General features: G+C 35.4%; 1 protein-coding gene across 2 annotated transcripts in view; it reads left to right on the forward strand.

The window, feature by feature from the left end:
• Positions 1-12,446, forward strand: part of LOC114259557 (PHD finger family protein) — a 41,910-nt gene extending 29,464 nt beyond the window's left edge. The window contains exons 9-13 of one of the 2 annotated variants that reach the window (XM_082915960.1): positions 5,302-5,380; positions 5,472-6,204; positions 10,424-10,501; positions 10,646-11,270; positions 11,791-12,446. In XM_082915960.1, coding sequence (XP_082772086.1) covers positions 5,302-5,380; positions 5,472-6,204; positions 10,424-10,501; positions 10,646-11,270; positions 11,791-11,923 — 1,648 coding nt within the window. In that variant the 3' untranslated portion in view covers positions 11,924-12,446. The remainder of the gene's footprint in view (positions 1-5,301; positions 5,381-5,471; positions 6,205-10,423; positions 10,502-10,645; positions 11,271-11,790) is intronic. The other variant, XM_082915961.1, reaches the window with a different exon arrangement.
• Positions 12,447-13,368: the final 922 nt, after the last annotated feature.

The raw sequence follows: 13,368 nt of genomic DNA on the forward strand, positions 1-13,368 counted from the left end.
TATTCGAAACCCTTTAGATTCAAGAGCTTTTCTCCAGATCTCCAACTTTGTGTTAACTCCTTCTCTAGTCTCATCCACTAACACAATATCGTCTGCAAAAAGCATACACCATGGCACGTCATCCTGAATATTTATCGTCAACTCGTCCATAACTAAAGCAAAAAGATAAGGACTTAAGGTAGATCCTTGGTGTAACCCTACAGTGATAGGAAATTCATTTGTTTCTCCAGCTGGCGATCTAATAGTGGTCACCACCCCTTCATACATGTCCCTAATCACGTCAATGTAGCCTTTTGTCACCCCTTTCTTCTCTAACGCCCACCATATTATATCTCGGGGCACTCTGTCATATGCTTTCTCAAGGTCGATAAACACCATATGAATGTCTCTTTTCTTTTCTTTATACTTTTCTATTACTCTCCTCAAAAGATAGATCGCTTCCATTGTTGACCTACCAGGCATAAACCCAAATTGATTCTCTGACACCTCTGTTATGTCTCGCAATCGATGTTCCATCACCCTCTCCCACACTTTCATTATATGACACATTAGCTTAATTCCTCTATAGTTGTTACAATTCTGGACATCACCTTTATTCTTATAGATTGGTACTAAAATACTCTTCCTCCACTCATCTGGCATGTTCCTAGTCAACAAAATTTTGCTAAACAACCTAGTCAACCAAGCAACTCCCTTTTTACCCAAACACTTCCAAGCTTCAATAGGGATATCATCAGGTCCTAAAGCCTTATTTGATTTCATCTTCTTAAGTGCAATCTCCACTTCAAAATTTCTAATCCTGCGATAGAACCTATAGTCTTGGTTTATCGTATTACTGATTATTTCTTCCCCTATTGTCGTACTTCCATGTTCCTCATTTAACAGTTTCTCAAAATAATTCTTCCATCTTTCCTTAATCTCATCGTCCTTCACCAATACCTTAGAATCCTCACTCTTGATGCACTTTACTTGATTAAAATCTCTTGTTTTCCTCTCCCGTATCTTAGCAAGTTGGTATACCCTCTTCTCTCCCTCCTTACTATCTAGTCTAGTGTATAGGTCATCATAAACTTTCAACTTAATCTCTCTCACTACTTTCTTGACCTCCTTATTAGCCAATCTATAGCTCTTAAGGTTTTCCTCAGTTCTATCCTTCTGCCACTTTTTAAAGCACTCTTTTTTTGCCTTAACTACCGCTTGGACCTCTTCCCTCCACCACCAAGTTTCCCTAGAGCTGGGTCCCGTTCCTTTCGACTCTCCAAGCACTTCCCTTGAGATTCTCCTCATACAATTGGCCATCGAATTCCACATAGTGTTAGCATCACCTTCTAAATCCCAAGTACCTTCCTTATCCATTCGATTCTTAAATATTTCTAGTTTATCCCCTTTTAAGTCCCACCATCTCGTCCTACGACGCCCACCATCCTTCCTAGCTTGGTATTGCCCTCTAAAACATAAATCTAGTATCAAAATCCTATGTTGAGAGACCAGACTCTCTCCAGGAATCACCTTACAATCATTGCATTTTAGGCAGTCTACTTTTCTCACTAAGAAATAATCTATTTGGCTCTTAACTAATCCACTCTTAAAGGTTATCAAATGCTCCTCCCTCTTCTTATACATAGTATTGGCCACCACCAGGTTAGAAGCCAACGCAAAATCTAAGATTCTCTCTCCAGCCTCATTTTTGTCACCAAAACCGTATCCACCATGCACCATTTCATAACCTACTTTATCTATGCCCACATGGCCATTAAAATCTCCACCTATAACCAGGTTCTCTCCTATGGGTATCTCCTGTAAGATCTCATCCATGTGCTCCCAAAAATCCCTCTTAGTCTGATCATCTAACCCTACTTGAGGGGCATAAGCGCTAATAATGTTCACTATATTCCCTCCAATAACTAATTTAACTAGCATAATCCTATCTCCTTTCCTAATGACCGCCACCACACTTTCCACAAGACCCTTGGCAATTATGATTCCTACCCCATTCCTGCGTCTATCCTTACCACTATAATAAAGTTTAAAACCAGTATCCTCAATTTCCCTAGCTTTCTCTCCCGTCCACTTAGTTTCTTGTATGCAAGCTATACTAACTCTCCTCCTAATCATAACATCTACCAATTCCATCGTCTTACCAGTTAAGGTTCCTATGTTCCAAGTGGCTATCCTAAACCTATAGTCTTGGACTAGCTTCTTTACCCGCGCTCGTCCAGATAAACGCGGAAACCTTTGCCCATTTTTCACCGCACCCAGGCGTCGATGCGGCGCCCCTTGCTCACTTTTCGAAACACCCGGAGGCAGGCGCAACGCGTCACTTGAGGGGAACGACCTAGCATTTAAACGATTCAAAGTAGGATTCATTTTCATAAGGGATCCGAGCGGCTTTTCAAATGTGTTTCTTATACAAAGAGGATTCTTCATGCATAATTCTTTTGTTAATGTGGGACAAGTTACCAATGTAACGGCATAGACTTTTCTACAAGATGAGATGTCTCATGCATCTATACATCGGCGATGTGGGACAACAAGGACTGCCACCATTTTAGATGCACTCTTCTTCTCTCACACGTGAAGTATTCAGTGCCATGGGCTTTTTCCTCCCATCCCATGGCATTCATTGCTTCATGTGCCCACACTATAACACAAAAATTCTATTTTTTCTTTCTTTGATTTTGTTGTTTATTTAAGATAGAATTATTTAATTAAAAATTTCAAGTTTCAAAATCAGTTTTGTCCAACAGCAGGAGACATCAGTTGAACTATCAGTTTTTGCCGTGGTCATTACTAATTCATATGATGGATTTTGGGGAAATTAATGCCACCCAAAGTCATCCTAATTAGTTCTAATCTAAAAAGTACGGACATTTTGAAGAAGGTGACGTATCCATGTTGTATCTGTGTCAGATACCGACACTTTTTGGACACTTCCCCAACACGTGTCCGACACTTTTCAAAATGTGTCCTATTTTAAATTTTTTTTTTAAAGATCCAGACACTCTTTGAATACTTGGAGGACACACATGTCTATCTCTTAAACATGCGTGTCTATTGATTAAACACAAGTTGAATTAATTATAAGTTTGAACAAAACAACTTAAGATACAACAATAAAACAAAAATCATATAAATTTATAAGAATTAGTGTCATATTATATTTTTTTATTATCTTTGAATAATATATTCATATAGATAACATATTTTATATATTTCATGTGTATTCCCCACGTGTCGTGTCATGTCATGTCTTGTATTTTTTGAAAACTGACTTGTCGGTGTGTTCGTGTCGTATTCGTGTCGTGTCGCGTGTCCGTGTCCGTGTCCGTGCTGATTAGAACTTCTAATCAAGTCCAGCCATTGTGTTTTTTAGTGAAATACAAGTACAATGAAGGGGAACACCCTAAGAAAAGTTTTAGTAACAAATTATTGTGGTTATGTTACGAACATTAAAAAATAATGCATTTTTGTAACAAGTTACGAGCCTTTGTGGTTTTGTTACAAATCATTGTGGTGAAGTTATAAAAAAGCATATGGTTTAGAGGTGTATTTTGTAGAATTTCGCTAATATTATGGTAATGAGTCATTGTTATTTCTTACTTTTACAAAATAAAAGATAAACTTCAGGACTACACAAATTTTCTAATGGATCACCTAGTTGTTTCCTTGAGTTTGCAAGTCTACACAATTTTGAGCTTGCCTTGATTCTGTGCAGCACAACCAACTTACGAATGTTTGTTTTCATTTTTTTTTATCCATCCCACATGGCTCCCCAACACATTCAGTGGATACTTGAGACTCATATAGGGCATCAGCGTAGAGTCCAGGTGCTTTTATCCATCAGTTGCACATCATTTGAGGCAAACTGTAAAGGTAAAAAGTTTATAAATACAAGCCAACTCGAGCTGAGCTTGAGTTTTGTTAAAGCTTAAGCTTGAGCTGGGCTGCTCTAGCTCAATTCGAGCTTGAGCCAAGCTCAAACACATTGATAAATAGTTGAGCTGAGCTCAAACATTGTAAAACTTGGCTCGGTTTGTTTGCAGCCCTAGTATTGATTAATGTATAAATTGATGAGGATTAGGAAGCTTTTGTTGTACACATGGTGAAATGAAATAGGTCTAAAGAAGAGCTGAGGCTGAAAAGATGTGCCATGTAATTCTAGATAGAGTGAAAGTATTGGACATGAGGCAAAAAAAAAAAAAAAAAAAAAAAAAAAAAATATTGAACAGAAATTAGTTCTTGATTCATGACCATGATCCATCAGACTGAAAAGGTTTTGTAATTGTTGATTTGGGCTTCCAGAACTTATTAAAGTTGTCCGGCCAATGATTTAAAGCTTCTATGAATCATTAAACAAGGTTACTCAACCTACCTTACTACGTGGGATTAACACATATCTTTCATTTGCATGACATGTGTGTTTCATTACACTGGTAGACTACTACATCTATGCATGTTGTTTATTGAATTACATTAGCTCTCCCCACCCCCAAATTCTGAAAAAGAAGGGAAAAAAAAAACCTTTGTTGGCACTCGAGCTGCGACAGTTAATTAAATATTTCTAGTTGTGAGAATGGATAGTCGTTGATAACAAAGAACAAGCCATTTCAAGTTGCCATTTTTCCTGTGGTTACAGATTTTAAAATTGTTGTATAAACTTTATATGATAATTTGGTTATTCAGTTTGCAATTGGTTAGGAATACTGCTCTCCCGCACTCCCGCTCTCCCTTGTTTGTTATCCCATAGGTAACAACTACCTAGTACTGAAATGAAAAAAATTAGAGCATTTATGGAAACATGCAAAGACTTTTTACTTCTTTTTTCTGAACTTGCCTCTCAAATCAGATCTTCTACTTTCAAAACATGGTTTGAATTATGATGATACTTTAAATTTTAATTAATCATAAATTATCTGTTGAGATGATGGGGAACTACTGGGATGCAGTTATTTATTTTTATAAAATCATTACCACTGAATTAATACTTCCAGCGCATTTTTGTTGCAAAGTGTTACTAGCACTTGGTGTAACTGACAATTGAAGTAGGTTAGGCACACCAATCTTGGCAGAATTTGTTGTATCTATTGTATCTGGCCTTGTGTTGTTTGCATGGTTACCATAAATTGCTGAGTTTTAGGCTGAGACACCATTGTGCCTTTATGACAGTTTCCTTGTTTTTTTTTTTCTCCTTTTTGATACATAACCTTTTTTTTTTGGGTTTAATGGATAGAACTAGTTTGGATTCCTTGGAAATCATCTTGTGATATAATATTGCTTACAACTGTTGACAATGTTTTGCAGTGATGAAAAATATCTGCAGTTTCAAGTGGATGGAAATCTTCAATACAAATGTGCCACCTGCCGTGGAGAGTGCTACCAGGTGCGTATTGTGTTCAAGAAAGTTTCGATGAGTATGCTTTGCAATTGATTGCTAATGTAACTTTTGTTTTTTTCTTTTACTAAATTATTAGGTGAGTAATCTTGAGGAAGCTGTTCAGGAGCTTTGGAGGAGGAGAGACGAAACCGACCGCGATTTAATTGCAAGCTTGAGGGCTACTGCTGGATTGCCAACTCAAGAAGAAATATTTTCTATCTCACCTTATTCAGATGATGAAGAAAGTGGCCCTATTATGTTAAAGAATGAATATGGTCGTTCCTTGAAATTTTCTCTTAAAGGGATAGTGGATAAATCACCAAAGAAGACTAAGGAATATGGAAAGAAATCTTCCAATAAGAAGTATGCTAAGAAGAAGGGATATCATTCATCTTTAATCAGCAAGTCAGAAGCTCATAATAATTTTGAAGGACATCGTGATCCCCCATCATTTGGGTACAGTGGGATTGATGATAAGAATGATGACATGCAGTCCCATAGAAGTGAACCTTTTTCTTCTCCTGTTGCTGGAAGTTTAAGTGAAGGGATATGCTCTATCAATCAGGCAGCTGTCCTGAAACACAGTTTTATTGATGAGGTTACAGCAGGCAATGCAAATATGAAATCAAGAATGGTTCAAATTAATAGTAAACCTCAAGGCTTTGGTATTGGGGGTGATGCTGGAAAGGATGCTAGCAAGTCCAAGGCCACAAACACAAAGGGCCCAAAGCTTGTTATACATTTGGGTGCACGGAATAGAAATTTAACTAGTTCTCCAAGGTCTGACGCTTCAAGCTATCAAAAAGAGCAAGAATTAACAACTTCCAATGGTATGTGATTTATATACATGTATATTGTTTCATGATCTTTGAACTAACTAATTTTGAAGGGTCAATTACAGTCACCTCCCTTGAGGTTATGACAATTACACTGGCCTCCCCGCCTTTTTCTGAAATTACACTAACCTCCTTTGAGGTTTACTTTTGATTTGCAGATTCCCCCTTTCTGTTAGTTGACCGTTAGTTTGACTAACGGTTATGTATTTATTTTATTTTATTTTATTTTTGGCGAAAGTCATGTTAGATTAGCACATAAGGGGACTTCAATTTGGTTTGCATAACATTTGAAGTGATTATTTGTAAATTAAGAATGAAAGATATCAATGAATTATTTTTTAGGTAAACAAATTAGTATGAATTATTGAAGCTAAATGAGAAATACAAAAACTTGTATGTATATAATGCAATAAATTATATATATATATAGTAAAATCATGTGAGTATTTAGAAATATTATTTAATACTACTCATATAAATACATATGGTGCCCCAGTTTGACTTTTATTAATTTAGATAGTGAGACTCATCAATTTTATTTTATCTTTTGGAAGACAACTGAACTGTATTATGTCTAGTATTGATTAAAAACTACCAAAACACCTCTCTTATATTTATGTAATTAATTTTTTAATTTGTTTCATCATCACTTTGTCATAACAATATCTTATTCTAGAATACACACCATTTTATGTGTACTATATACAATTTATAACATATGTTGTCTTGATTACCACAAATGTCATAACTAAAATCTTTTCAGTCATAATTAAAAAAGTTGAGTCATAACCAAACACCACATAAGGCATAACCAAAAAAATAATTGCACATTTAATAGTTATCAACAAAAATAAACTAACCCTCCCATTAACGCTATTAGTCATAGGGGAGGTAGGTGTAATTTCAGAATAAGGAGGGGAGGCCAGTGTAATTGTCATAAACTACAAGGGAGGTGACTGTAATTTACCCAATTGGAAAGGTCTTTCTTTCTTTTTGATTGAAAATTTGTTTAAACTTGTGATCTTTTGAGTTTGTCTTAGAGGAAGCATAGTAAAATTGTAAAACCCTTCCTAGCAAATGCAACATGGTTTATTCTAAAACCCTTCCCAGCAAATGCAACATGGTTTATTCTAAATGTTTATGCTTAGGTATATTTCTTAAAGCTTGGCTATGATAGATGGTTAAAAATTATGTTCTTAAACTTTGATAAGATCCGTGAGTCTTGATGCATGGTGGCATGGTAACTTTGACTTTGCATGTGCAATTTTACGTTTTTGCCGATACTGTGAATAAGCTGCTTGTTTGTTGTCTTCCTTGCACCATGGAATTTTTACTTAATATTGCATCCTCGTTCTCTTACAACCTAAGAAGCATGAGCACTTCTAATAAGGTGACGTATCAGTGTCAGACATTGATACTCTTTGGACACTTCCTTGACATGTGTCCAACACACTTCAAAACGCGTCCTCTTTTTTAATTTTTTTAAAGATTCGGACACTCTTTGGATACTTGGAGGACACACATGTCTATCGTTTAACACACGTCTATCGATTTGACACAGGTAAAGCTAATTATAAGTTTGAATAAAATAACTTGAGATACAATAATAAAACAAAAACTATATAAATTTTTAGTAGTTAGTGTCATATTACATTTTTTATTATCTTTGAATGATATATTCATATATATATATAATAAATACATAAATTATATATTTGTGTCTTGTATTTTTTGAAAATAAGCGTGTCAGCGTGTTTGCGTTGTATCCACGTGTTACATGTCTGTGTCCATACATTTTAGCTTACGACTATTTTCTGTTCTAAATGAAAAGGTAGGATGATGGAGGGAAGAAGCCATCTGTAAAGTACGAACACCTCTCCGGAGGTCATGTACAATCTACATGTGTCAGCACTTGTCGGATGCAGACACGGACACATTGGATACATGCTAAGGATAAGTTGAGGACCCCTTTTTTTTTTTTTTTTGAATTAAAAATGTTAAACTGTTTTAGTAAAATAGCATACTAAGACCATCTCCAACGGTGAACCAAACCCAGCATCAAATTCAAATTTTGATGAAAAACCTACTTTTTCAAGCTCCAACCGTTGCACCAAAGTCATATCAAAATGAGAATTCAGTAAACAAAACATCAAACTGAGACCAAGACACAGATTTTACCAAATCACTGTTACTGACTGTTGAAAGTGGTACACCGGTCAACCAACCGGTTGCCCGGCCGGTTGACCAACCGGTCAACCGGTTCCCTTTGAAATAACTAGGTTCAAACCGGTCAAAAAAGGTTCAAACAGGTAAAAAAAAAAAAAAAAAAAAAAAAATTTGCCCAAACCGGTCGACCGGTTGGTCAACCGGCCGGTCGACCAACCGGTCGACCACTTCCCCAATTCTGTTTTGATGCTCACCGTTGGAGCGCCTCGTATCAAATTGAAAAAATCGTCATTTTTTTCATCAGATTTAATGAAAAAAGAAGTTAAGCATTGGAGATGCTCTAAGGTTGATGAATTTGGTGAAACTAAATATTTGAAATATAATAAATATAAATATAAAATATTTGAAAATATGACATATAATGAATATATAAAGTTATATGTTTTGCATGTGTCCCAACATGTTGCATCGCCCATTTTTTGAAAAATTTGTGCCCACGTGTTTGTGTCTATGTCATGTCCGTGTCACGTCATGTCATGTCATGTGTCCGTGTCCGTTCTTTTTAGGAAGCCATCATAGGAAATCTCTATGTTGGTTCTTGGTAGAGCTACTTACTCCACCAAAAATAACAAGAACAAAGGATAGTGCAGTCATTGCTTGATTTCATGCTCCAAGACAGTTTAATTTGTTGGCAAAGCTAGCAAATGACATGAAGTTATAGTTTTTAAAATATGCAACTGAGGGTAATAGGTTTTTTTGCTTTTAATTTACAAGGAACATTTTTTTGGGCTGTGAAAATACATGTCATTAGTAACATGTGCTGATTGTTTCTTATGGGTGCCAGTGATATATAGTTTAGTATTTGTGGGAATGGTCTTTTGATAGAGTTGTTTAAGGTTAGTTGTGAGTTTTTTGAGGGTAGTATGGGCGTGGAAATTGAGGAGAAAAAAGCAGAATATCCTAGCAGTCACTCTTAAGCCTTTGGGCATTGGACCAAGGAAGGATTAGAATTGTATTGGACTATTTTCAAAGCGCACAAGTGCTAGAAAATTTCTCTGAAACCATTTTGGTTGAATTGAAAGAATAGCATGGCTGGCTATATGCAGACTTTTAGAATAACATGACTAATTTCTTGTAGCTTTTGGAATCCTAGGAAAAAAAAAAAAAAAAAAAAAAAATCAAGCCTTCTTGAAACATTCTCCAGTCACTTCATATTGACTGCGATTTGGTCTGCGAAAATGGAATAGAAGTGGCAAACTTTGAAATCAGAAACTTGATGAACTACTTAATTTCTGTTTTTTTTTTGTGTTCCAAAAGGTTGTACTCAGAATGCTGTACTTTAAGAGACTAGATGAGGTTTATGGTGCATTGTGAATTCTGCATGATAGAACTTTTGATTTAGTTGCATGAAGCAAGGGCAGGAATGCGAGCTGGAGAATGAGGGTATATAGAAGTTTCTAAAGTTGGGAGCGTCTATGGGAGCATGTATATAAAATATGTAAATATATTTTATTAATTATATTTTTCTACACTGTTGTAATATATGTGTTAATTAAAATACAAATATTTGAGGTTGATGTCGACTACAAATTGTTTTTGTCAAGTATAAATAAATACTATGTAAATAGAGAGTACAATAATAAGTTAAAGTCATTTTTCTTTTCTTTCTTTGATATTTGAATGTTTAAGAGTTTCTATCTTAGTTGGGAGCGAGTTTCTTTCTCGACCGGAGTGAGTTTCTTTCAAGTTGCTTACTTGGAAATTTTGTTTTTTAGTTGAAAAAATAGATTTCTGGTTTATTGAGATTGCATAAATTGAATTGTCAAAATATGATTACATTGATATTGATCACAAGGATAAAATATAGGATAGTAATAATAATGTGCCGTTATCCTGCTTAATACAATTTCAGAGTAAGAGTACTGTAACACCTAGACCAATAGTCTTATGACAAATGGTCATAGTCTTCATATGTACCCTCTGTTATCGCCTTGCATTTTGTGAGCTTGGAGTGGGTTACGCTTATCTTGTTCATGTACATGAACAGGCAGTGAAGATGTTGGTCAAGAGCAAATAGATAACAGGCAAATGTCGGACGGACGTGCAAAATTTGACGGTCCTAAAGGTATTGTATGTGAGATTGGTTCACTATTCGGAAGTACATATCCTGTTTATTATGCTATCATTGTTAACATATATAAGTAAAAGATGATGCCCTTGTATAACCTTTATGATTATAAACATCATTTGAGTTTTATTTCATTTGCAGGAGATAAAGAAGTTCACTCTGACCAACTAAAAGGTCCAAAGTCGAGAGGAAAAGAAGGCAACTTAATAAAGATCAGAAAAATAAACTCAGAATTTGCTGACATAAAGCCTAAATTTGGTGGAGGTAATATGGCTGATGAACATGAATCTGTTTCTCTGGTGAACCCACTTGTTTCCTTGGGAAAACGAAGCATTGAAGAAAGTAAAGCTGTGTCGGAGACTGCAGCTGATGTCCCTGCAATTAGAAGTGACAAGGTATCTTTAAGGAAGAACATGGAAGGTAGGCCTGATGATAGCACTCACACACCTTCAGGCTCACTATTGTTGCCGAGGGATTCCAAGCCTTTGCTGAAGCTTAAGTTCAAGAATCCTTATCATGAAAATCAAAGTTCTTGGGCTCCTCATGTTGAGGATGAGAAGAGTTCTGTTAAGGGCCAAAGGTCCAAAAGAAAGAGACCATTGCCTTTCATGGAGAAAACATCAACTAAAGAGGATGGGGATGCGTCCCTGTGGGATGAAGACAATTCGATGAATGAGATCATGGATGCTAATTGGATACTGCGGAAGTTGGGTAAAGATGCAATTGGAAAGAGAGTGGAAGTTCATCAGCCATCTGATAATACCTGGTGAGTTCCTCTTTGAAGATCATCAAAAAGAAATATACAAAACCCTAGGCTAAGAAGCATGGACACTTCTAAGAAGGTAACGTGTCATGTCTAAGACCAACATGACACGTCACAAAAAGACACTCATTAGACACTTCCTAACACTTGACACACATGAAGCACATTACAAGTTTGAATAAAATACTTTGGAATCAAATGATGAAACAAAAACAATATTAATTTATACCTATTATGCTTCTTAAAATTCAATGATAAAACAAAAGCAATTTAAAATTTTGCCTATTCTCATTGTTTAGGCTTTACAAATTATATGACATGTAATAATTATTTATCCTTGTTTGGCATATTATTATGTATTTTGCACATGTCCTTTATGTATTGTGCCTTTTTGAAAATTTCCATGTTAGCATGACGATGCTCTTCTTAGATCCATAGGGTTCTGGGAAGAACACTAGCTGATTCTATTATTTATGGAGAGTTTTCTGTGGTGCATTGAACGTTCAATTTCTTTTGATTTCAGGCATAAGGGAATGGTAAAAGGCGTCACCGAAGACACATCCATTGTATCTGTTGCTCTAGATGATGGAAGGGCCAAAAACTTGGAACTCGAGAAGCATGGAATTCGATTTGTTTCCCAGAAGCAAAAGCGGTGAACTACACAAAGGTTGAACTACTAGTCCGTGTATAGTAGTAAATACTATCTAGAGACCATCATATTCATGGGATCCTGCAAGAGCAGAAACCGTCAGAAGTACCCCGCGATCAATCTCATGTGAGAAAGAGGCTTATGTTTAGTTGATATGGAGTTCTCTGGTATCTGAGGCTGCAACAAGAAGGTTAGAGCTTTTCTTATTGCTGTTGTGGCCAGGTGGGGATCGGTTGTACTATCAAGAACTAACCTTTGGCCCAACTAGGTCTTACTTGGAAGGTTAGAAAATAATCTCCCTTTTTTTTTTTTTTTTTTTTTTTTTTGAGTTCTCAATTTTTTTTGCCCTCCTCTGAGTGTAGTTGTACATTTGGAGTCTTACTCATCCTTGTTAACATTATTGTTTTAAAAAAATTGTGTTGGAACTTGAAGTCTGGAAACATTTATTTAGGTACTCTGCTGTAACTTGGCGGGCAATGACCAGCTCTTAAAAATGTTAGCTTACAACCCATTGAGGGCTGTTTTGGTTCTGTACACGCGTAATTGTACCCTTCATGTATGTATCAGCATTTTCATTCAAAGATAAAATTATTAAAATTCTCAAGGGTAAAATACACTGACCTTTTTGGACTTGGGTCACTGCTGTGTATTCATTTTTTTGAAAATGTGGTTTGCTGGAGCTGTCCATGTCAATCAACATGATTTTTTAAAGAATTGTCTTACTTGATGTTCCCTAAAAATTGAATAGCTCGGATTATCAAAATAGGACCTGAGGTGAGTCTCACGAGTTGAACAGTCATTGTGTGTAATGCACAACAATCGGATTTGGTGATATATTGATGTGCATAAGGCATATTGGTGACTATTGTGTGGCTGGTGAGACTCACTTCGAGTCTTATTTTGATAATCTGAACCGTTCAATTTTTAAGGAACATTGAGTAGAACGTTTTTGTAAACAATCAAATTGATTGAATATCGATACCTCTTTCTTCAAATCACATTTACAATCAGTTTGATACATACATTTATTTTTTTAATTTATAGATATGATTTGATGCTGTTATCGATATCTAATCAATTAAATTTATAAATTTATTTTTTTAATATTTTTTAATTTATATTCAAATCATTAAAATAAGATTCAAAGTGAGTTTCATGACTCGCACAACATCCTTGTTGTGCATTGCACCAGGTCCATAATTTTGACATGCTTTGAATTTTAAATGCGTAGCATTTCACCTCTACTCTTTTGGAAGATTGTCAATTTTTGGCAGTTATTTTATTTAATAGAATTTTAATTGTCATTATACTAATTATTTTTAACAAATAAAAAAGAGGCAAAATTACTTGGGAGATTATTTAATTAATTTAGTTGATTTTGATACAAAGCAATTTTTAGGGCAAAAATACCAGGATAAAAAGGAAATTTAATTATCAAATTTAATACCTTTC

This window comes from Camellia sinensis, chromosome 2 (assembly GCF_055761805.1).
Source record: "Camellia sinensis isolate YWXY chromosome 2, ASM5576180v1, whole genome shotgun sequence".
NCBI lineage: Eukaryota > Viridiplantae > Streptophyta > Magnoliopsida > Ericales > Theaceae > Camellia > Camellia sinensis.